This window comes from Rhamphochromis longiceps, linkage group LG20 (assembly GCF_057381845.1).
Source record: "Rhamphochromis longiceps isolate RC_006_pf linkage group LG20, R_longiceps_female_GT1.1, whole genome shotgun sequence".
Lineage (NCBI taxonomy): Eukaryota > Metazoa > Chordata > Actinopteri > Cichliformes > Cichlidae > Rhamphochromis > Rhamphochromis longiceps.
The window spans coordinates 12,717,772-12,740,406 of NC_140576.1; the positions used below are offsets into that span (position 1 = coordinate 12,717,772).

Consider the following 22,635-nt stretch of genomic DNA (forward strand, 5'->3'; position numbering starts at 1 on the left):
CAATACGAGGTTAGTCATTCATATACTGCTGCATGGGCTGGGCTGTAGTTACATCGTAAGGTTTTAAAAACTGAGCTTAAATAAATGATTAGCGGTAATAAAAGCCGAGGGAGGTCAACAGTGATCACTGACTGTTTTAGGAGCTTTTTGAGATCAAATAGAAGAAAATACATAACATTAAACATGTTAACAACACAAAAGCCATATTAAACACAGACTACTTTAGACCCGGAAGTAGGATTCGTCGCGTCATCACTGAACAACCGGATACTCCAATGTAAGCACATCACAATACTAGAAATGCAGTAGTTTGTACCAAAACCAGTATAATTACACGATTTTCAACCCCCCGAAATACAAAAACAAAATGATTGTCCTGTGTTTAAATAATTACTGGCAAATGTTTATATCTTGTTAAAGGACAAAGACCAGATATTAGGATGGTTGCGTTTACTTTGGGTCTTCATTCACAGTGAGGTTCCACGCTAACGGCATGTCAGTGCGAGGCTGTGAGTGTGTGTGTCCTGCACTCCCGTTCACATGGGCTTACCGGACAATGTCTGGTCAGGGTCAAGAGTGCTGAAAATCAACTGATTCCAGTCCCCTGGTCAGTCTAGTTTGAATGCAGAGTAACATGTAACAGACGTTCCTTAGAGGTCTGCTGGATATCAACAGTGTCAAATAAAGTTATAGCTTGGTACACAGATTACACATCAGGGAGTAACAAGTTTATAAAAAACTTTTTTACATTGTATTCTGCTGAGATAATTGCGCTCTACTGCCAAGTGATTTCATGTTTTGTAAGTTCTTCATAAAGACAAGCAAGTTTAGCAACATTTGGCAGTAATGAGGATTTTTCCAAACTCTTGAAATTAATAAGAGAAAGCTGTTTTGTGTGTGTGTGTGTGTGTGTGTGTGTGTGTGTGTGTGGGTCAGCATTTCATGGACATCTTCGTTGTGTTTTTTTTTATTTATTTTTTTGTTTTTAATTAATTTTTTTTGACAACTAACTAGAAGCTGCAGGTGACATCACTGGGTTACTCTAGAAGAGAGATTGTGGTTTCCCTGTAGAAACAAAGACGTCTATGTAGGTAAATGTTGGAATAGAGTGCCATTTGCTATTTATAACTCAGGAGAGCAGGGTGACAGACACTGGTGTGTGTGTGTGTGTGTGTGTGTGTGTACTGTGCCAGCCTTTGTTTCCTTGCACGAGCATGTTCTCCTCTACATTTCCTCAGAATAATGACGTTATTATTCTGTGTTGTCATTAAAGAAAATATGTGTGCATAGCCGCCTGTGTCTTTGTGAATGTGTGTGTTTGCCAAGGGATTTCTATTATTCCAGCCACGGCCGGCATTCGGGATGTCTTTCTGCATTTGTAGCCTAATATGGAGGAAGAGTACTGACGATCTAATACAGTAGGTGAGGTTTAATGTTTGTTCTAGGAGACACAGCACTACTGACATCATCTGTCTTCTGTACTGTTGTGTTCATGCCCAGCCTTGTCGCAGATTGTAAAAATAGTCACCTTCTGAAGAAGTCCATGCACATTATGTAATTATTCACAATGAATAAATCATCCATTTACAAAGCGAATGATGATCAGCGTGAGATGCACAATGTCAACATGGTGCTTTAAATTTCCATCTTCAGTCATTCTGCGGTCACTGTAATAAACTTTAAAAAAGCATCAGCACAGCTTCTTGGCTTAACCAGATAGTTTTGTTGTAAAACTTTAGACTTCTGGCTCGGACGGAATTAAAAGTTCAGACAAAAAAAACAAGAAAAATCTTCCCTCCTTTATTTAAATCTTTTACATTTTCCAAGGCCAACTAAAGGGGCTGGATTGGCTGCTTTTAAAGGTGAGTTTCTGGCCCTCAGGCAGTTTGCTTGACGTTATGTGGTGCACATAAACATGAATGGTCCTGTATTTCATGAAGGGCAGCAAGATTTTGAAACTGAAAGTGTGTTTTCTGACTACATTGAGTATTTTTTTTCTTTCTTTAAACTCCTCTGTTAGCACTCGTGACTGAGGTAACCTACAAAATGTAGTAGCTGTCAGACATGCGGTAAAGGACTTCTTTTAACCTAAACCACAATCTTTTCTCAAACCTAACCAAACAGTGAGAGAAAAGGCAGCTTAAGTGTAAAAATATTTATTTTTATGATAGTGTGGGATTCGAGCTGCAGTCTCCTTGGTGAAAGCTGTTTGACTTACCCGACCACCACCGGCTCCTGGCTCGTAAGGTGGTCTTGTTTTTCAGACTGGAAGCAGATCGTTTTGTTTGCACGAATACAAATAAGATTAATTTTGGCGATTACTTTACAAATTCCCCTGAGACTGTGGCGTCTATTCATTTCCCTTTTGCCCATATCCAGTCAAGTGCTGCTATTGGCATCAGGCCAGGCCACGCTGTGAGTGACATTTACTTCACACTCTGCAGCCCGACATCTGAGCGGCACCCAAGATGATGTCATATGAAGTTATTTCATTGTGCTGTGTGTGTGCGTGCACGCGTGCGCGTGTTTGTGCACACATGCAAGTTTAAGCATTAGGCAGGTTTGTGCAATCGGTATTTACTCAAGCCTATTTTGTGTGCAGCTCGTGATTGTGTGTAAATGTTTTTTACCGTACGTGTGCCTGCTTGCTTTCGGAAAGCTTGTTTATGCGTGGGTGGTTATTCAAATGTGTGAATAAATAAACCGACATATGCAGGTGAATGTGTGTCACCTGCTGCAGCATTATCCACATGTGTGGTGAGATATATTTGAATACCTATATGTGCTTACAGCTCTGTCTCTTTTTTGGTTTGAGCCACTGTATATTATTTTATTTATTTATTTATTTTTAGTCATGTGTAGACATTTGTGTCTGTGTGTGCCTCATGGACGGAAACCTCCCACCCCCAAGCTGTTCCCAAGCTGTTCCCTCCCTGGATCTTGTTTTTAGCACTGGGTGAGGCAATCTTTCCCATTGACTCAGCTGTGCGATGCAGATAATCCCAACAGCAAAAAGCATGGATGTGTGTGTGTGTGTGTGTGTGTGTGTGTGTCTCGTGTGAGTGTTGGTAATGAAAGACCTACACAGATGCCATAAATGCTTCAGGAATGCTGTTTCTACTTGTTGTGTTTACATAAACCCAACTTTCTTGATTCCTGTGTCAGTTTCTTATTATTCCTTCACTTTGGGTCTTGGTGTACTGCATTGGGCATCAGCTTAGGTAGTTGCTGAAGAGCCTTTCATGCTTTCACTGCTGTAGTTTCAAATCCTGTTGTAATTTGTCCCAAGGTTCCTGAAAGCTATTTCAAGCACAGATCTAGAAGGCCCAAATAATTTTGTGCTTTTCCGTTTTTATTGTAAAGCAATTTATATAAAGCCTGCTTCATAGCGACTCCCATGTGCTCCTTGAAATCCTAAATGTTTGTTTTTTCAGCACTTCCCACAGAGCATCAACTGTTCCTCATTGAGGATTGGGCAAACTGTCTCTCTCTCTTCACTTTATCCTTGCCTTTTCCCAGATTCCTCAGTGGCAGTGGCAGTGTCGCGCACATCCTTGCTGTTTCCCATGGATCTCAGGGTGGGAGAGCGGGGGATGCGCCCTGGTTCGGACACGGTGCTCCTCACCCCGCTGCACCCGCCTTTACACCTTTCACCATTCTCCCCACAACCTCGCAGCTCCTTCTCCCAACAACAGCTTCACCAGCAAATCCGGGTAAGGGGGAAAAAACTGAGTAAAACCATAAAAGACTTCTTGGGAAAACTTGTGTACAATATATTTATTACACTGCAGTCTTACCTGACTTTTTGCTTTATAAATGTTGCTAATCTGTGTATGTGTTTGGTGGGGTAGTTTAATATGGAACAAAGGAGGCGAGAGCACGAACATCACGAGAAACAACAAGAGTTGCAGCAGCTAAAGCACAAAGACAAGAGTCAACAGAGTGAGTCCACACACACACACACACACACCCCCACACACAAAATTGGAAATTAAACTCTAATTTTGCTACTCTACAGGTCTCTACAAGACTCCAGCTAATATTTATTTATTTTTTTCACTTTTCATAAAACCATTTCCACAAATTTAAGAATAATTATGGCCCAGAGTACTAATCATGGCCAGAGAGGAAAGTCCCTGCAAGAGATCATCTTCATCTTTGCTACACAGTGTTTCTTCAATTGCAAAGCTGCTTTCTTTGAAGTGAGATCTAAATATAACCTGAAAAAGTGGAGATAAATATAGTTTTGCATCCAGGCACATAAAGTCCCTGGGTCAATATTGACTTGATCACTCCTAGCACCAGCTGCCACCTCGGTGTGCACACTTACACACAAGAATGGAAGCAAACATAGTCTCAGGCCTAACCGGTGACTTCACAGTGCATTGCACACAAATGCATCGACACTCGGAAGCATACATGCATGTATAGTATTTGCGTTTTATTTATGTATTTATTTCCTGCACAACTATGCAAATAATGTCTAGCTGTGAACACTGTGCTTTAGGCAGGGCTTGCTCCTCCCTTCATGCTGATACAGCTGGTAAATGTTTCTGTGGATTTGATTGGTTGCTGTGGCTGATTGACAGGCGCGGTGGCAAGTTCCTTAGTGAAACAGAAACTCCAGGAGGTGATTCTTAAGAAGCAGAAAAAGGCTGAGCTGGAAAGAACAAACGCTAACTCTCTGACTGCACCTCCTGTCCAATACAGGTAACGCAGCATGTGTGAACAAGCAGAACACAAAACACTAAGTGTACAACACAGTCTCATCATAATAATAGTGTTATTCTTTAAATGCACTTTATATCGTGAATTTGAAGTAAAGCTGTACCAGGTGTTTACATGAATGGCTTGATGTGTAATTGTTGTTATGTTGTGTTTTTTGCAGAAAGCTGGGCCCTGACCCTAGCATACCCACTCTTGTTTCCTCTTCAACGCAGCCCCCTCATGAGGGTCCAGAGGGCACGCCGCTGCGCAGAGCAGGTGAAACATTTGACGCAAAATCCTATTAAGGAGAAATCTGACGAATACATATCATGGCGGAAGCTATGAATTGACACTATAGGGAAGTGAAAGTGAGTTATGACGTGAAAGACCCGAAGACAGCCTGGTCATTTATCATTTATCATTCAAATAGCAAAGTGAAATATTTACTTCAGTTAGTTCTTTCAGAAGGGAAGAAATATTGCACTGCTCCTGACTTCATGCCAAAACCGGAGGAATCAAAATCTGTTTAAAAAAATAAAATAAAATATATATATATGTTTATTTTGAAAGGTTGTCTCCAACCTTTCTATCAAAAACTACTGAATAATCTTTACTCAGTCCAGAGAGTAAGAGTTCCTGTGGATTAAGTATTTGGTAACACTAACATTTTCCTGTTACGACACATTGTGAACATTTGGGATTTCATTACATGGAAATTGATTCATTTTCAGCTTTTACAGTCAGCAAACAGCATGAAGTAATATTCCTTTGTTCATCTCTTATTCACTAGCGTCGGAGCCTAATCTGAAGGTGAAAAACAAGCTGAAGAAACACCTGAATACCCGCAAGAGTCCGCTCACCCGCAAAGACAGTGCCCCACCCACTGTCAAGCACAGAGTTCCTGATACACTGGGTAACCTTACAGACACACAAATGCAGCAATACATAAGAGCGCTGCATTATTGTAGCCGTAAGCTGTTCTCAATTATTACCGATGCGAGCAACGTTTTTCATTTGTTCATTTTTGTTTTTTTGCCTTGTTTGTTTGTTTTGTACATGATTGTTTGATTGATCTGCTGTGATGTGATTGAAACACAATCGAGCTTCATAGTCAAATATCAAACTCACCTTCTGTCTGTCTGTCTGCAGACTCGTCCCCGAGCAGCAGCAGCACTCCAGTCTCTGGCTGTAGCTCTCCTAACGACAGTCTGCCTAATGAGAATGGACTGCTGCCATCTGCAGGCGGCCTCTCACATGAGGTTTGACAAGAAACACACACACACAGTGCTGTTGAGTCCTCTCAGTTTTACTGTATTAACTCTATCTAAGTTGACGTAATGATATTAAGTTATTTTCACACTTGTTTTAGTAAAATAGTAAAACAGGCATTTTGAGCAGGGTTAAAAAGTTGTTTTCCATGCATTGGCTGCTGCTGAGATGCTGGGTAATGATATGTTTAAATCCATAAGAGTATGGGAACACTGTTTGTCAGCTGTTTATACATAATTCATTTAATCATCAAAGTCAAAACAAAGCAACCTCTGTCACACCTGCTGCGAATGTCTGACTCATGATTTCCCAGTGTAGAGGCAGCTAGAGACAAAACATTAGCTTAGGTTTCATTAGACCATGCTGGTGTAGAGTAGCTCAAAACAGACTGAAATTATTCTAAATAATAACATTTTCAGTTATTATTAACAGTAGAAAATGTTAGACAGTATACCAGCTTTGGTTTAAAATGTGAAAATCAGTTTGTTTGTTTTTTTCACATATGGTGTAGATTAGGAAAGTTTATTTTCATCAGCACAGTTTCAGTTGGATTTCAATTTTACATCATGTTTATGTTTGGTATTCTCAGGCCCAGAAACTGCTGCTCAGAGATGGTACTCTAGCTAACTTCACCATCCAGAGTCCCTCCACCCTGCCCACCATCACACTGGGACTACCGGCTAACTCGAGGGTAAAAACTGAACTCATTTCTTACCTCTGCCAAGAAAGTTATGTTTCTGGTAGCGTTTATGTGTGTGTGCGCGTGTCATTTTGTCATTCTGTCTGTAAACGCGACATCTCGAAAGCTTTTGGATGAATTCTGACTGAACTTTTTAGGGGTGTAGAGCAGTTTCATGTTAAACATCTGTTCAAGGTCAACTTGATTATTTGTTAATCAAAAAGTGACAAAAAGCCTTATAACGTAGAAACTGTGATTGAAGTTTTAAATATCGTGACACATTTGACCTCTGACCTCACAATAGATTGATATGAAGGTGAAAAGTCATAATGCGATATAGAGCTATTTAAAACTATGTTTCTTAATTTCCTTGTGTGGGTGGGTTAGGGTTGGCTGTAGCTCAGGCGATGGAACTAATCTACTACTGGTAAGGTTCATGCTTTGATCCCTGGCTGCTCCAGACTGCTTGCCAAAGTATCCTTGGGCAAAATACTGAACCACATGTTGCTCTCTGATGCATCCATCAGAGTGTCGATGTGTGTGACTGTTAGCTAGAAAGCATAGGAAAAAAAGTGGTTTTATGATTGGATGTGAAGGGGTGACTAAGTCATGTTGTAGGTAGGAGTAGAAAAGCACTACATGAGAACCACTCCAGTTACCAGTTTGTATTGACAACATACAGGCATACAGGGAATGTTATATAAGGATTCTAAATATCATATTAATTATTATGACTTTGTTATGTACATTAAGGTAAAAAAATTAATGTACACTGTTTCTGAATAAGGTTTTTTTTTCCTTTGCTATTTATTGCTAAACATAAAAAAAAAACTTAACAGTAAAATGAATGCTATATATTTACTATATCCCAATATATTATAAACCGTATATTAAAAAGGATTTCAGCAAGGCAAATAACAAAAGCCTGTACTTTGTATTTGTTCTTATGGCACTCCAAACTTCTGAATGTAAAGAGAACAAAGAAAACAAAACAGATATATACAAAATACTTCACTGTGTCCTTGAAAGTAAAGGCTGCGCAGAGAGTGAGCTGATTTGGCGGAGGTTTGCACTATTAAATTTGTGTTATAATAAATTATCTAGACTCAAATCTGAGTGTTGAGATGACTGTGCAGTGCAGTCTGTAGTGTTACAATTAACCTAAGTCACATCACAGTGACTTCAAAATCTCTCTGAAGTGAATGAAATAATCTCTGTTTCACATATCCTGTTTTACAAAGGAAGTAAGTCAATTAAAGGAAGCTTGATTCTCAGGAGTTGCTGTTTCACTATGACCTGAAACTCTGGCTTTCTGACATTACAGCGTGATGAAATTAAAAGACACTTTAGGCGGTTATGTCACTTCCGCTTTACATCAGTGTCGTCAGAACTGATCAACACAGAAATGTTTGTCACAACGAAATGTGTGTTGTTATTTGTTGTCCTGTGAATTCATCCGTGTTGAACGTAAACTAGTGTGTTTGCTGTGACTACAAAGTTTTTTTCAACTGTGTGTGCAGACTGAAGGAGAGCTGTCCTCGCTGAAGGTCAGCCGAGTACCCGTGGTCACTGCCGGCGGCTCTTCAGTGTTCCTCCCCCTCAGCAGAGAAGATCAGGCAGGGCAGATGAACCCACACCTACCTGTCATCATCCTGGAGCCATCTGGACTGGTCCGCACTCCGCTACTCACCGGTGAGACTCTGCACTCATCCACAGTGTTGAGGCAAAAGCTCTGCAGTTCACAGTTGAAAAGTTTTCATTTTAATGTTATGTGTGATTTATTTGCTAAACTACATCAGCATTAAAACAGAAGCACAACGCTGCAAAATATGCACATCCATGGTATTGACAGTTGTGTAACCCTGTTATTAGTTTTAGTGAATGAAATGTTACAGCACCACCTGGTGGTTACATTGGGAATGCACTTTTGTTGACTTTCAGACTATTTTTAATCTCTCACCTTTTTTGTGTGCTTCATTTGAGTAACTTTTCTTTCTTTTCATTTTGTTTGAACGTATGTCTTTGCTTTCACGCAAGTGAATTTCCTCTTTATCACCCTGTCTCTTGGCAGTTCAAGGCCTAGACTCCGTTCCGCTTCAGTTTGCGCAGCCGTTGGACCACCTGTCTGCTGGAGGTGCTCAATCACACAAGCCCCTGAGCAGAGCACGCTCAGAACCCCTTCCTCAGAGTCCCCACGCGCTTCACACACATCTCCTACAACAACAGCACAACACACAACTACTGGAGAGGCTCAAACAGCAGACACACCTGGGCAAGGTAGGAATACATGTGCACCTTTCATTGCTGTTTGAGATCATACATGATCTCCTCTTTGCCACATTTGCATCAAGACTGATAAAACTGGCTGCCTGTAACCTTTTAAACATGATTAAAGGTACACCCAGGTTTGTCATTAAGGGGGGTGTGGGGGAGGCTGAGCCTTTCTTGAGATTGTTTTATTAAGCCTCTTGTCACAGCTCATTGCCCTTCACTCGTTAAATTCACTTTACCTGCGACATCAGCCATTCTGAGCCGTTCTTTTTTTTTTTTCTCTCTTTTTAATGGATTAAAGTGAACTGAACACAGATTCACAAACATTTTTTACTTTTAAATCCATCTTTAACGTGTGTATGTCCATGTACAGCTGATGTCCAAGTCCAGTGAGAAGCCCAGATTGCATCAGATACCTTCTGAGGATATGGACTCAGAGGACGGTGGCGGGACGTCACCCACGGAGCCAGCCTATCACAGCAGAGGGCGGTCAGAGTCGCTGAGGGAAGTGGAGCCATCAGCATCCAAGACACAAGAGGAGCAGATGAACCTGCAGCATGCCCTCATACTTAATCAGGTTTGGAAACATAGACTACCTTCAAACACACACACACACTCTTGTACAAACACAAACAGGTAGTTGGGTAAAACACAACTGTGGAAATTTTTTCTTCATCATCCAGTCCTGTAGATGGCAGCCTAACACTGGCATCTGCATATTTCATATTAGTAGCAACTGAACATTTTTCTTTGTGTAATTTAACTTTTTCTCCTTTTTATTCTTTTATTATTGATAACTATAGACTGTATATCTGATTTATCTATGTTCCCTATCAATTTCTCCCACTAGTCGTTGCTATGGGAACAGCAGAAGCAGCTGCAGCAGCTCCACCGACAAATGGAGACCCTGGCAGTACCTGTGTTGCGTGGAGGCGGCGGGGCCGTTGGTGGCTTGGGCGTCCATCGCCCCGTGTTCCGTACGCAGTCTTCCCCAGCCTCCACCTCTCTCACTCTGCCAGAGAAAACCCTCAGTCTGCCTGCACAAGACACCAGCAGCAAGCCACGCTTCACCACTGGTGAGTCACAGTGTTCTAATGCATATAGCACCTTCTGTGTACAAATTTTTATTATTTTTAGGCTGGGGCTGTATAACATGTCAGATCTATCAAACAGTTGACAGGGTTTTTCCAGATGGTTTCACAAATTATGTGCTGTAATAGCTGGTCTACTCACGAGAGTTAGTTGTGTTTTATTAAATGTAAATCTTTATATTGATATGTTGACAAAAATCATAAGTGAGGAGCATGCTCAGTTAATAGTGGTTAATCTGCAACAGTGGGTGTGTGATTACTGGTGGCAGTTCTTATCAAAATGGCCATCTCGACTAACATGTTGTTATTAATCCTTTTTTTGTACACAGGCCTCGTCTATGACTCTCAAATGCTGAAACACCAGTGTACCTGTGGAGATAACAGCAGTCACCCAGAGCATGCTGGGAGGATACAGAGCATCTGGTCCCGACTACAGGAGAGAGGCCTGAAGGGACAGTGCGAGGTATGACACAGGAAGGACGGACGGACGGACGGACACACACACACACACACACACACACACACACACACACACACACACACACACACACACACAGGATATGGTTAGTCAGGTATCATTATTGTTATTAATAAGATATTGATTTCGAATGTATCATCATTTTATGCATGTTATGCTCGTCTTGCAGAGTATCCGCGGCCGTAAAGCCACTCTGGAGGAGCTGCAGTCCGTCCACACGGAGCGTCACGTGTTGCTATATGGCACCAACCCGCTCAACAGGCTCAAACTGGATAACCGCAAACTGGCTGGTACGCTTCACCTCATATTGATTGTGTTTAGAATCATCAAAGAGTAATTTCAAGGGTTTTAGAGTGAAAGAAATTATACTTTTATCCACAAAACGTCCTTTGAATTCAATCCCTGCCAAATGAGTTCATGCAGTGCTGATTATGCCTATCAGAACCAGTCAGATCTCTCTGTATTTGGCAGCGTACTTGGGTTTTAAATCGAGTGATGACAAAATGGATTAATTTTATTCAAACCAGTAAAGGCTGGTTTGACAGAGCTGAAGAGAGATGATCAACAATAGCAGTGAAGACAGAGTTTGTTAGGAGCTGCTTGGAGGCATCAGCAGTGGAAAAATGGTGGAAAGATTTTAAAGAAATTAAGAATATTAAATGAAGATCAGGCATGTATAAGTCTTTTGAGGGATTAAACTGTTAAAAATCTAATGGCAGGGACAAAAACAGTTTATCATCAAAAACAAGTTTTCAGTTCTGCAGTTATTCTCACTGCCAGATGGGGGAGACAAACACTCTGCACTTCTCTTTAAATATTTATATGAAATAAATGTGTTTTGGAAGCGTGTATTTGTGTATGCTGTCTTATACACAAAAATGACATTTATGGCATTATGATAGCTTAATCACAATATGCCTGATTCCTCATGACATAAAAGGATTATACAAGCTTAAAAAACAAAACAATTACTTCTAATAAATGTATGAATGCACAATAAAAATGTATATTTCTCTTTGATTTTCAGGGATCCTGTCTCAAAGGATGTTTGTGATGTTACCATGCGGCGGTGTAGGGGTAAGAAAAACCAACAATACACACCAAGACTTAATGAATGCCGTAGAAAATGCCACAATCGCTGAAATAATGAAAGTCAACACTGTTTCAAAGAAAAGCAGCAAAGACACGAATATTACAAAACAGACAGAAATAAAGAGAATATATTAGAGTGGAAAAGAGACCTGGCTCAGCCCTGCGCTAACATTTGCCTGACAGTCCAAGTCGAACCATGACAACTCAGACTAATGAGAACAACATGTCCAGGACCCGGGATGAAAGGAATGCCTTAGATTTCATCGTCTGAGCCAAATGCAGTTATGCCAGGTTGCGAACAAACAGAGGAGAGAGAAAAAAGCCAATGGAAAGAAAAATGACTTGTAAATATAGATCTGTGTTAACATGGGAGAGAAAAGTGACATGTTTACTCTCGAGTCACATTAGTGCAGGAGATTCTGTTTTAAAAAATGAGATTATTTCAGCAGCAGCGACATAAACTGTGTAGTTTTTAATGCTTCCTTCAATGCATACTGATCATTTGTATTTTTGGATCGGCAGGTTGATAATGACACCATTTGGAATGAGTCGCACACCTCCACGGCGTCACGTCTGGCAGCAGGAAGTGTCGTGGAGCTGGCGTTCAGAGTGGCCAAAGGAGAACTAAAGGTGAGACTCAAAACTCTGCAGTCATCTAACGCTGTGTGAAAGAGACAGACCACAGATGGACAGGCTAGTTTCAGACATGTAGTTTTGTTTGCAAAACTACATGTCGGAAACTAGTTTCCGACATGTAGTCACCTGCGGCAATTGCAGTAAAGCACTTTATTTGGAACCACTGAGCTACTGAATGGACCGAGTTTAAAGTTGGCATTCAACGTTAGCTGTCGGTGGTAACGATCAATAAAGTTGACGTTTCTAAGCAGCTATAATATGATGTAATGTGTAGCTGTCATGATGTCAGTAAGTTGAACAACTGCTTCACCAAAAACTGCACAGCACCTTCTGAGAAACAGTATTTTAAAAACATGTAGTACAGTAAGTGTATTTATGACTTATTTAATGCTCCTCAGGCTCTGAGCTGTGGGCCAAAACAAATTAGAGAAACTAACTTGTTTTCGAGGAGGTTATATCCACCATGGCGGTGCTTTGTTTCTACGAGTAAACTAGTAGACTAGAACTGAGCAGAGAAGCGTTTCTCAGCAGAAGCCACTTCAAAGGTGATGGGTTTCAAAAAAGGGCTTTTCTGTTATATTATGGCCTTAATTGTCTTTCTTTTCCTCGTTGCACTCAAAATTTGGGATGAAAGACTTTTTTTGTTGTAAAAACATGATTGGTTTAATAAAAAAAGATGAAATAGCAGGTTGACCTAAAAGGTTTTTTGTTAAAAACCCAACCAAACGAGCATGAAACAAATGTGTGAAACGAGCAGGTCAAGTACAGTGTTAAAAACAGTAAAGCAGCATCCTGGCGTTCAGCTCCATAAACTGTGCATGCTACATTCAGTGCATATTATGCATGCGCTTTACACACATAATTAGTATTAATATAATAATGTTGTTCTTATGCCTGCACCTGTGCTTATGTTCTAATATACCGCATCAGTGTATTACACTGGTATAGTAGAGCTAGCTAACAAAGCTAGATGTTACACTTAAATAGTACAAACTGCCAAAATTATAACATTTGTTGGGATTAAAAATGATCTATTAAGAGATCAGAAAGCTACTTCACTCCTATAAATGCAAAGAGCACTGATGTAAACCATCCTTCCTTACGTGACCTCTATCAGTTAGCTTGAGCCTAGCAGGGTTTTTGACAGTAGCATTGTACCTTTTTGGGCACGCGTGAGTCTTTAGTCTTGTGTGCCAAAGATCGTAGGTTCTGAACAGCTCTGTTAAAGTTTACCATGTCACAATGCTAATTAGTGGCATCTATCTCTTCTTTGCAGAATGGCTTTGCTGTTGTCAGACCACCAGGGCATCATGCAGACCCCTCCAATCCCATGTAAGTGTGTGTTTGTGTGTGAGTCATAGTTGGTTTTCCTGTTCTTACTGCGCTGTCAGCACGTCCTCTGTGGATGATTGTGAAAGAGGAAAAAAACTGACAGAATATAATATTTTTGTGGTGGGGGTTTGTTTACACGATGTTCTTTTCTTTTTTTTTTAATTTAATTTTTTAAGCAATATTTGTGCATCAATAACTTTTGCAGGACTCTTTACCCTGTTAAAGAGTAAATATAGTTTGTCTGATTGTATGCTAGGGACAATTTTCATGGTTCAGAATGATTTGGAGACCAGTCGGATACCTTCTTTTAAACATTTGTATTAGTACTGAACACCTTGCATGTCTCTGAAACCAAGAATAAGGAAATGGCAAAAGTCAAAATCACACAGGTCTTTTCATTAACCAATTACCTTTACTTTTTTGTCAGTTAAAGATTAAAGTCTTTATATTCTTTGTCTTTAAACATTGGCTCTGTCTCTGTCTTTCAGGGGTTTCTGTTACTTCAATTCTGTAGCTATAGCTGCTAAACAGCTCCAACACAAGCTCAGCGTCAGCAAGATCCTCATTGTCGACTGGGTAAGACTTCCTGTTAACTGTGGCCTCATTTTACTGTGTGATACCCATCCCCTTAGAACATGACTGTGGCAACTATTGTGCTAAAGTAATCTCTCCTCATCGCCGTGGCTAGGACGTTCACCATGGTAATGGCACGGAGGAAGTATTTTACAACGACCCCAGTGTTCTCTACATCTCACTTCATCGTTATGACGACGGAAACTTCTTCCCCGGCAGTGGGTCTCCCGCTGAGGTAGGTGACATCCAGGACTGTTTGCTTCCCTTTTGAGAGAGTAATGCTATCAGAGAAGAATGACATCAATTGTCTTTGTTATTTGGCGTTTAGGTTGGATCTGGAGCTGGTGAGGGCTTTAATGTGAATGTGGCGTGGACAGGAGGACTGGACCCACCCATGGGAGATGCTGAATACCTCGCTGCATTCAGGTAGAGCCAACTCTGGCTGCGTTTACAGCACAGTGCAGCTAAATGGGTGACAAATTAAAATATAGTGATGGAAACCTCCCTGAAATATTTCTCTTAAATGTTCAGTTGGGTTGAATGAAGGTTGCCTTGTTGAATAAGATACATGATTCACATCATTACTTTCCATTGGCCTCTTGCGCCATCCATGGAAATATCTGCATTCGCCATGCTTTATTACACAGAGTTCTTTATTCGTTAGCTTTTTCATGGAGACTGGAAATATATCAAAGTGTAGAAAGAATGAACATTTATAGGTATTTTCTCTTTTCCTGTATGACAGTAGTTTTGATTGATAAGGACAGTGTCATTTAGCACAAGTGTAATCAGTAGATTTCTCCCATTTCCTCTAAACTGAGCCACAACTGAAACACTGAAGTCGATCAGAGACTCAGCTCCCCGCTACCTCTGACGTACTTCTTGCGTAATTAATAATCCTTGTCATTTGGAGAGCATGTGTCTAGCCCTCCCTGTTTCCAATAACTTCAGATGGTTTACAGTAAATGGTCTCCAGGTCTTGTGTTTGACAGATTGCAAACAGTTACTTCCTGCTGGTGGGTTGGATAATTGTCATCGGTGGGAGTTTAGCACCAATAAAGTTTCAGTCTTGTGGGCTCTTTGGTTGTCTGGTGCTTCCAAGCCCCAAGGAAACACTGGCAACCATGTGGTTACTGGAAAAGAGGCACAGTGGTGAGCTCAAAGACATAAGTGGGGGAACTCTGCATATATGCATGTCCACAAATGTTTAAACCCAAACACGTAAGATCAAACATATTCAAGTACGTATCAGGTGGATCGGTCATAATCCGGAAACTCAGGAAATGACAAAATAGCCGTGCGCCTTCAACAGTGATCTGCCAAAATATTTAGTTCTGACTGTTTACTCCCCATAATACACAAGCTCACTCTGTGTGAGTTTTATTTATGCAGTGCTCCTTTAGTTCTAGAGCATTTCTAAAAGTGCTTGTTTTAGGACTGGCTCTTAGTTTTATTTGGATTTTTGGGTTTATCCGCACATTGATAGTCAGAGCATGTCTTATATTCCAAGGGCATATGGTGACAAAAATACTTCTGTGTCGAGTGTGAAGAGAAACATTACTGTAAGTTCAGTTTGAAATTTTGTTCCCTTTAAAGCCGGTGGATCTATTTTCTGATCATTTGTATTGAGGTTTGGTCCCTTGACTTCAGTGTTTTAATGCCGTCCCTAACATTCAGGACGCTTTTGATTATCTGGGATGTTTGTACCTTCTAGAGTAACATGATTAAAATACTGATCTCTTTTTTTCAGATTTAAAACAGACTTAGTTCTTTAAAAAAATATGATCACTAACAAAATTAAATTGAAAGGGTCTCTAAAGTAATCAGATCTTACTTGAGAGGAGCGCGCTGACTCATCTGCAGTGGACACAGTGAAATTGCTTCAGAGTATCATCTTTAGTACATAACACAGATCTGGACCTAATAGAACTTCTAAGTAATTTTCTGTTTTTCACTCTGCCTGGAGCCCCATGAGGACAAAAGATCACGACATCAAAGCTTTCTCAGATAATTGCCTTCTCAGTTATTCAAAATAATACTGATGCTAATATGTGAGCTTTTCGTATATAAGTTGCAAAACTTCAGAAACTCACATTTCTTCCACGTGCAGTGAAGTATGGTGCACCGATTTTGAGACCCACCCATTCAACACCACTGTAGATTTACTACATATTTGAATTATTCTTATTGTGAAAAAAGTAGATCTTTATTTAGAACGTCAGGCTAATCGAATCAGCCTGCACGTCTTAAATGTAGCCGTGAGCTCATTTTTCTGACAGTGTTCAGAATAAATAAATAACTGTGCTGGATTTCCTGATGAGGATTAGCTGGAAGTATTTTTTTAGCTATTTTGAAAGCAAATGTTTATAATTCTATTATGGTTAGCCTGTAGGCCAACATAATCCCTGTTTAAGCCCTAATGGGGAGGTGCTTTGCCTGAAAAACTTTTTAAAAACCCCAACTCCCTCACCACTCAGCCACCCAGCATTTAAAGCGCTATGAATGCGCTTTGTAATTAATAAAGTTTTTTTTGAAAGCATCGAAGGGTTTGTGGAAAAACACAAAGTGCCGGCGCTGTTTAATAGAATCCATTTTATGAGTTAAGTTTGCAAGCGCTTAGCTGCAGAGGGGGAGCTTTGTTGTATTTTCACCTTATCCCTCACTCACCCTCCCCACCCTTAAGTTTTCCATCACCCCAACCCTCACCCACCACCACCCAGCACACATTCTCGCCCTCTTCCTGTCCTCCCTTGATTGATCTTTAATAACCGTCCCCTCCTCTCCCCAATCCTGCCCTCCCCTCCTTTCTTCCATCTTTCCATTAGTTTGTCTGCAATCTCTCTCTCTGGGGGGACCGTGGCAGCTTTAATGGCTCTACAGGGGAGGTGGGGTTGGGTTTTGCGGTCAGGCGTGTGGGGATGAGTGAGGAGTGTGCGCACGCTTTTGATTCATATCTGCATCGGTGTGATAAAGCTGAGGCCTGCTTTATGAATTACAATTTTTGGACGAATCAAAGCACCACTGATGTGCGTTTGCATCAGTGCACGTGCGTGTTTGCACGTGCACGCTCATTTTGGAATGTGTTTGTTTTATCTCGGCGACCTTATTTCTCTCTATGAGCTCATGTTGTCCATCTGCACGCAGTCATGTCAGCAGTATGCATTTGGATATGTGCGCCTCTGTGTCTGTGTGTGCGTGTGCTTGAAGGGGGAAGGAGGGGAGGTCTCCAAAGTCCCCAGGCAGAATAATGAAGGTAAATGGATCCCAGATGGACTGTTTTTCCTCTTTTTCCCTGTGTTGTCAATGACGTGAGGAGAGTGACAAGCCTCTAATGGGAAACAGACTCGCACGCTGCAGCTTTGAACTTCTCGCCGACAGCATCGAGTCGAGCTTCTCCCCGTCTCCGGACAGTACTACTTTCTTCCCTAACAACAAGAGCATTAAGGACAATTTCATCTATTGGAAATCCACAAAGAAGTTAGCGAGTATAAGAGCTGACAAAACAACAATATGACTTTGTTGAGCTGGCTTGTGTTCCTCGAGCTCTGCAGCTTCTCCCACAGAGGAAACAATAGTTCTTTGTCAGCTGTGCTCGGGCTGCTGAGTCTGGGATCAGCCAGTACGTCGTTTCACTTGTCATGTTAATGACTTCTTTAGATTTAATGGTAAATATTTGTCTTGTGTCCAGTTTGGACATGCCCAGTTGTGTTTGAAAACGGCTATATTTCACTGAATGCTAGGGCCGGTCTTCATAAGCACCCTAATGAAATGAATCCACACCGAAGTGCTTCTGTCAGCAGTTTATTTAAACATTGAATCAACAGAGATGGAGACTACAGCTGGTTCTTCTTTGCTTTTCATCACTTTGTGTCCTGTTAGTGCAACTTAACTTCCCCCACGATGTTTCAGTGGTGATGTCAATATATCGTTTTTTTTGTTTTGTTTTTCACGTTCATTTTGTGTTAATTTTGTCAATGGTGTTGATTTTTCAAATCAATCAGTGACTCAGTTTCCTGTTGAACTTTATAATTAAGGCTCAAATGTGCACATCAGAATCTATTGTCCTATTCCTCGACAGCAATGTGTTTCTAACAACTGTAGGCGCATGTTACAGCCAGGAAAATGACACAAAAGTACAAAACACACAAGATATTTGAGTAAAATTACACACTCCTTTGAAGACTGTATTGGAAACCAGCAGAGTCCCCTACGACCATCCCTTCCCAGTCCCTTGAAGTCATTATGAACTCTGTGTGTTCATACAGGTCTGTGGTGATGCCGATCGCTCAGGAGTTCTCTCCGGATGTAGTTCTGGTGTCAGCCGGGTTTGACGCCGCCGAGGGAAACCCCGCTCCTCTAGGAGGCTACAAGGTCTCGGCCAAATGTAAGAACAGTTTCCCACCGCAGACTGCACTTGGCCTTAACTTTTGTCTTATTTGTAGCAGGAGACAGTGAAACTTTCTGTTAAGACCCTGAGTGTCTCAAGATATTTGAGTTTCTTGAAGCTCATGTTTAGCATGAACAAAAGAGCAGGATTCAAGTTCCTTCTACTGTGTCTTGCTTCACTGCTGATATTACCATAATTACAGTAATTAGTAATTGGTATGTTGCTGTGGGAGGATCTACGGATGAAAATATGCATTTGTTTTTGGAGACTATTGGAAATTGCAACAGTTCACCTGCTAAGCTTTGTTGTCATTTAATGTTAACAACTCTGTGTGCGTGTTTGTGTTCGCCGCAGGTTTTGGTTTCCTGACCCGTCAGCTGATGTCTCTAGCAGGAGGCCGTCTGGTTTTGGCCCTTGAGGGAGGTCACGACCTCACAGCAATCTGTGACGCATCTGAAGCCTGTGTCAGTTCACTCTTGGGCATACAGGTATGACTAATGGAGTTCTTTACTAGTGTTTGTTTGTTTTTTTGGGGTTTTTTTACAGTTAGCTGGAGCACAGTGTCCCATTTTTTACTACAGTTAGAGGGACTTGGTAGGGACAGTGTATCTCGGAGTTCGTTATTCTTTCATTTTGTACAAGTGTCACTCGTCACATCATGGATCAGCTACCACAATGTGTTCACTGAAGTGGTGCTTCCATTTCAATAAACATAGTGCCAAGTTTTGACAGAATTGATCACAGTCCTACTTTACCAGCAGATGATCAGTGCTGAAATTCTTTCCAGGGTCAGTTGAATTCTGGTTTATTGTCAGGATGTTAAGACTATTTTTAAAGGTCTTGCAAAACAGGCAGGCTAATGAAACATTCTCTGTTTAACCAGTTTGTGCATGTGTAAGCTTCAAATGAAAAATAAATAATGTCTTTTCAATTTGTAGAAATTAAATGATACTGTCGTAGCCATTTTGGTTCTAAAGATGGTGTTTTGTTGTGTGTTTGTCCTGTAGGAACCGCTGCCGGAAGATGTCCTCCTCCAGAAGCCCAACGCTAACGCAGTCCGCTCCCTACAAACTGTCATACAGATACAAAGTGAGCAGCGCTTATGTTTCATCCTCTTCTCTGCATTTTTATTTCAGTTGTAATCAACACTTAACCAGTGGATATGATGTCAAAACTACAACGTTGAAATTCGCTTGACATTTTTGTTACGTCTTGTGTGTTTGCAGGTCAGTACTGGCAGAGTGTGAAGGCCTACAGTGGATCAGTGGGTCTGTCATACATGGCTGCTCAGAGCAGAGACTGTGAGGAAACGGATGCTGTCAAGGCTTTGGCCTCGCTCTCTGTTGGAGTTCTTTCAAGCAAGAGGTACAGTGCATGGATACAAACACACACAGTCAAAAATCCCACTTCCTTCCTTTATATTGATGCAAACTCTCCCAGGTCTCTGCTCACATGTGCTTTTCACACTTCCCTCCAGCCTCCCTGATGAGCCAATGGAACATGACAGCGACTCCATGTAGGAAAACCCAACCAATCACCTCGCAGAACGTTCAGAAGCCTCAGATCTCCCGTGTTGTCATATGAACATGAAGGGGACACATATTTTCAAAGCCACTGAGCCCCGACCTTCTTCACACATACGCAGGCCAACTGAGACACAATGCTGAACCTCTACAGACCCGCCGTTTTGAGCACCTCAACCACTCAGCTGAAGCCAGCAGCTGAGTAACCTTCTGAAACCTCACCAAAGAGCAATACAAGTTGATTTCAATAGTCTTCTCATGTCTTCTTACTGACATTGGACCGTGTGTGTGTGCGTATTGTCAGGGCCACAGCCCTGTTACCACAAACCTTTGAGGATCAGACCAAAAATCAGAAGTGGACTTGAGCTCTGATTCCTCTTTGAGCACCAGCAGCTGTTTTTGTTGCCTTACCTTTGCCTTAATACCAACATCAGAGGGAAACTTCAGATCATAAATTCTTTCTGCCACATTGCTTCTCATATCAGACTCGAACTGAGTGGGATGAAAAACAATGCAGAACAAAACTACTGTATACCATCAGGTAAAGGCGTATATGCTTGATGGACACGATGCAAACGTAGCACCATGAAGAAGTGGCCCCATCATTAAGAAACAAGATTTAAAAAAAAGAGAGACCTAGTTGCTGCGTCTGCTATAATGATGTCATTACCTACAATTTAACCACTAGAAGAAGACGACAAAGCAAAGAAGAGGAAACAAAGACACAAAACAAAGAAAGAACGGGCAGTTCTTCATTGTTTTATTGCACTGTTCATTCCATAATGTGAACCATGAGAAATTCCAAAGCTCTGGGAAAGAAAAAAACAAACTTCTCCTCTCTGTAGATAATTGAAAGGTTTTTTGAAGATTTGGATGAAATGTTGTTTGCTATCTTTTTCCCACTCTTCATCTGAGATGTCTTAAATGTTCTCTGACTGACTGTGGACACGTCTGGGCTGAAATACTGTAGAGTTTAATTCATCTGAAAGTAGGCAATATTTTCAAAGCAGAATTATTATTTACTGCTGTTCAGTGTCTTACATTCATGTGCATTTAAAAGCCTACACACACACACACACACACACACACACACACACACACACACACACACACACACACACACACAGCAATGACAAACTATCGATGTACCACTAGTATTCAATACTGTGTATTATTGTTTATATTTGAGACTAAAGGAGTGTTCATTCCACCGTGGCACCACTGAGGACCACTGTATTGTTCTATTGTAGTAGCAATACTGTTAATGCACTTAAAGGACATCACCCAAAGAAAATTGCCTTAAAACAGCCTGCACTTGGTGATGGGACTGTGTTGAAGCACTGCAAAGGACCAGTATGGATACTGCTCCCGCAGCGACTTGACTTTTGTAAAACAACGTTTAAACCTGTGGATTTAGATGAACATCACATATGCAGTCTTTTTGTAAATTGTTTGATTTGGTTAATGAGTACAGTGACTTGTTTTTGTTTTTTTTTTTATTTTGTTGAATATTTAGGTCATTATCTATAATCCATCACAGCCTAATTAAGGAAATGAATGCTATGTTGAAGTGAACTTCATTGTGAGAATCTTTTCATTCAAACTGTTATCATGCAATCAGCCTAGACAACGCTACAACACGTCAGTCCATCATCTAAGCTGATGTTTGTAATTTAATTGACATGTTGTCAATCATTTGACGTTTGTTTTTTTGGGGGGGGTTGGACCACCCTCTTAAAGAAGCATATAAAGGGCTCGGCATTCCAAACAGTCAAAGTCCAAGACTGTATTTCTTCGTTTTTCTTCTAGGTTATTTTGTAGCAAAATCTAGTTTGTTAAAGTATTTTTTTTTCCCATCATATGAGGTTTGACCAGTTTCACATTTTGATGACCAGTACTAATGTTTTTAGTTGAGCTTTTGAAGGTAAAGTGTAAAGTTCAGACCTCTGTTAACAGCGAATAACTACTAGAATTCTTAACTGATCAGTGCAGTCACTCTTTAGCTTTGTCTAAAAGTTTTCTTTGGTTTTTTTTACATCCATGATTTGATTGATTGAGCAGCACAATTAGATTTTTTGTATTCCATGATTTTGATGTTTATAAATAACAAAGAATCATTTTTTTAAATCCGGGTAAAATAAACTTTAAGCATTTGTTTTAATCAGACCCTGGGTACACTCTGCCCGACAGGAGGCCTCGGAGCTTTTACCTTAAACAAAAATTACAGTGGACACCAAAATGTATTTTTTTTTTTCCTTTTTTAAATTTTTTTATTATCCCAATGTTGCTGCAGTACACGTGTATCTCAACAGGAATTATTGAGAAAATGTTGCACGGAGGATCGTTGTTCTCCGATAAATGCAGCTGGTATGTCTTTCTTGTAGAGTACCAGAGTATTCTCGACAGCAAAGTGGCAGCATTGAAACGCGATGCTGCGTCTTTCTTAAAAGAAAGTAAAGTATGAAGTCAACGTTATCTGACGTGTGTGCGTGTGTGAGAGAGAGAGAGTGTGTTGTTATTGCATGCACACTAGTACATAATGTGCATGGATTTGCAAGTGTTAAACTGCTTGTCTGTGATTCTGTAAATGACCTCTC

General features: G+C 40.7%; 1 protein-coding gene across 3 annotated transcripts in view; it reads left to right on the forward strand.

The window, feature by feature from the left end:
• The window catches only part of hdac7a (histone deacetylase 7a), a 56,408-nt gene extending 35,276 nt beyond the window's left edge, over nt 1–21,132 (forward strand). For all 3 annotated transcript variants that reach the window (XM_085393122.1, XM_085393123.1, XM_085393124.1), the window contains 24 exons: nt 3,520–3,713; nt 3,852–3,942; nt 4,590–4,710; nt 4,889–4,983; nt 5,498–5,620; nt 5,857–5,966; nt 6,566–6,667; nt 8,176–8,347; nt 8,727–8,932; nt 9,300–9,503; nt 9,777–10,002; nt 10,347–10,480; nt 10,665–10,785; nt 11,523–11,572; nt 12,110–12,217; nt 13,500–13,555; nt 14,044–14,131; nt 14,244–14,363; nt 14,457–14,554; nt 18,394–18,512; nt 18,870–19,003; nt 19,523–19,604; nt 19,742–19,880; nt 19,993–21,132. In XM_085393122.1, coding sequence (XP_085249248.1) covers nt 3,520–3,713; nt 3,852–3,942; nt 4,590–4,710; nt 4,889–4,983; nt 5,498–5,620; nt 5,857–5,966; nt 6,566–6,667; nt 8,176–8,347; nt 8,727–8,932; nt 9,300–9,503; nt 9,777–10,002; nt 10,347–10,480; nt 10,665–10,785; nt 11,523–11,572; nt 12,110–12,217; nt 13,500–13,555; nt 14,044–14,131; nt 14,244–14,363; nt 14,457–14,554; nt 18,394–18,512; nt 18,870–19,003; nt 19,523–19,604; nt 19,742–19,880; nt 19,993–20,035 — 2,936 coding nt within the window. In that variant the 3' untranslated portion in view covers nt 20,036–21,132. The remainder of the gene's footprint in view (nt 1–3,519; nt 3,714–3,851; nt 3,943–4,589; nt 4,711–4,888; nt 4,984–5,497; nt 5,621–5,856; nt 5,967–6,565; nt 6,668–8,175; nt 8,348–8,726; nt 8,933–9,299; nt 9,504–9,776; nt 10,003–10,346; nt 10,481–10,664; nt 10,786–11,522; nt 11,573–12,109; nt 12,218–13,499; nt 13,556–14,043; nt 14,132–14,243; nt 14,364–14,456; nt 14,555–18,393; nt 18,513–18,869; nt 19,004–19,522; nt 19,605–19,741; nt 19,881–19,992) is intronic.
• The last annotated feature ends 1,503 nt before the right edge of the window (nt 21,133–22,635 follow it).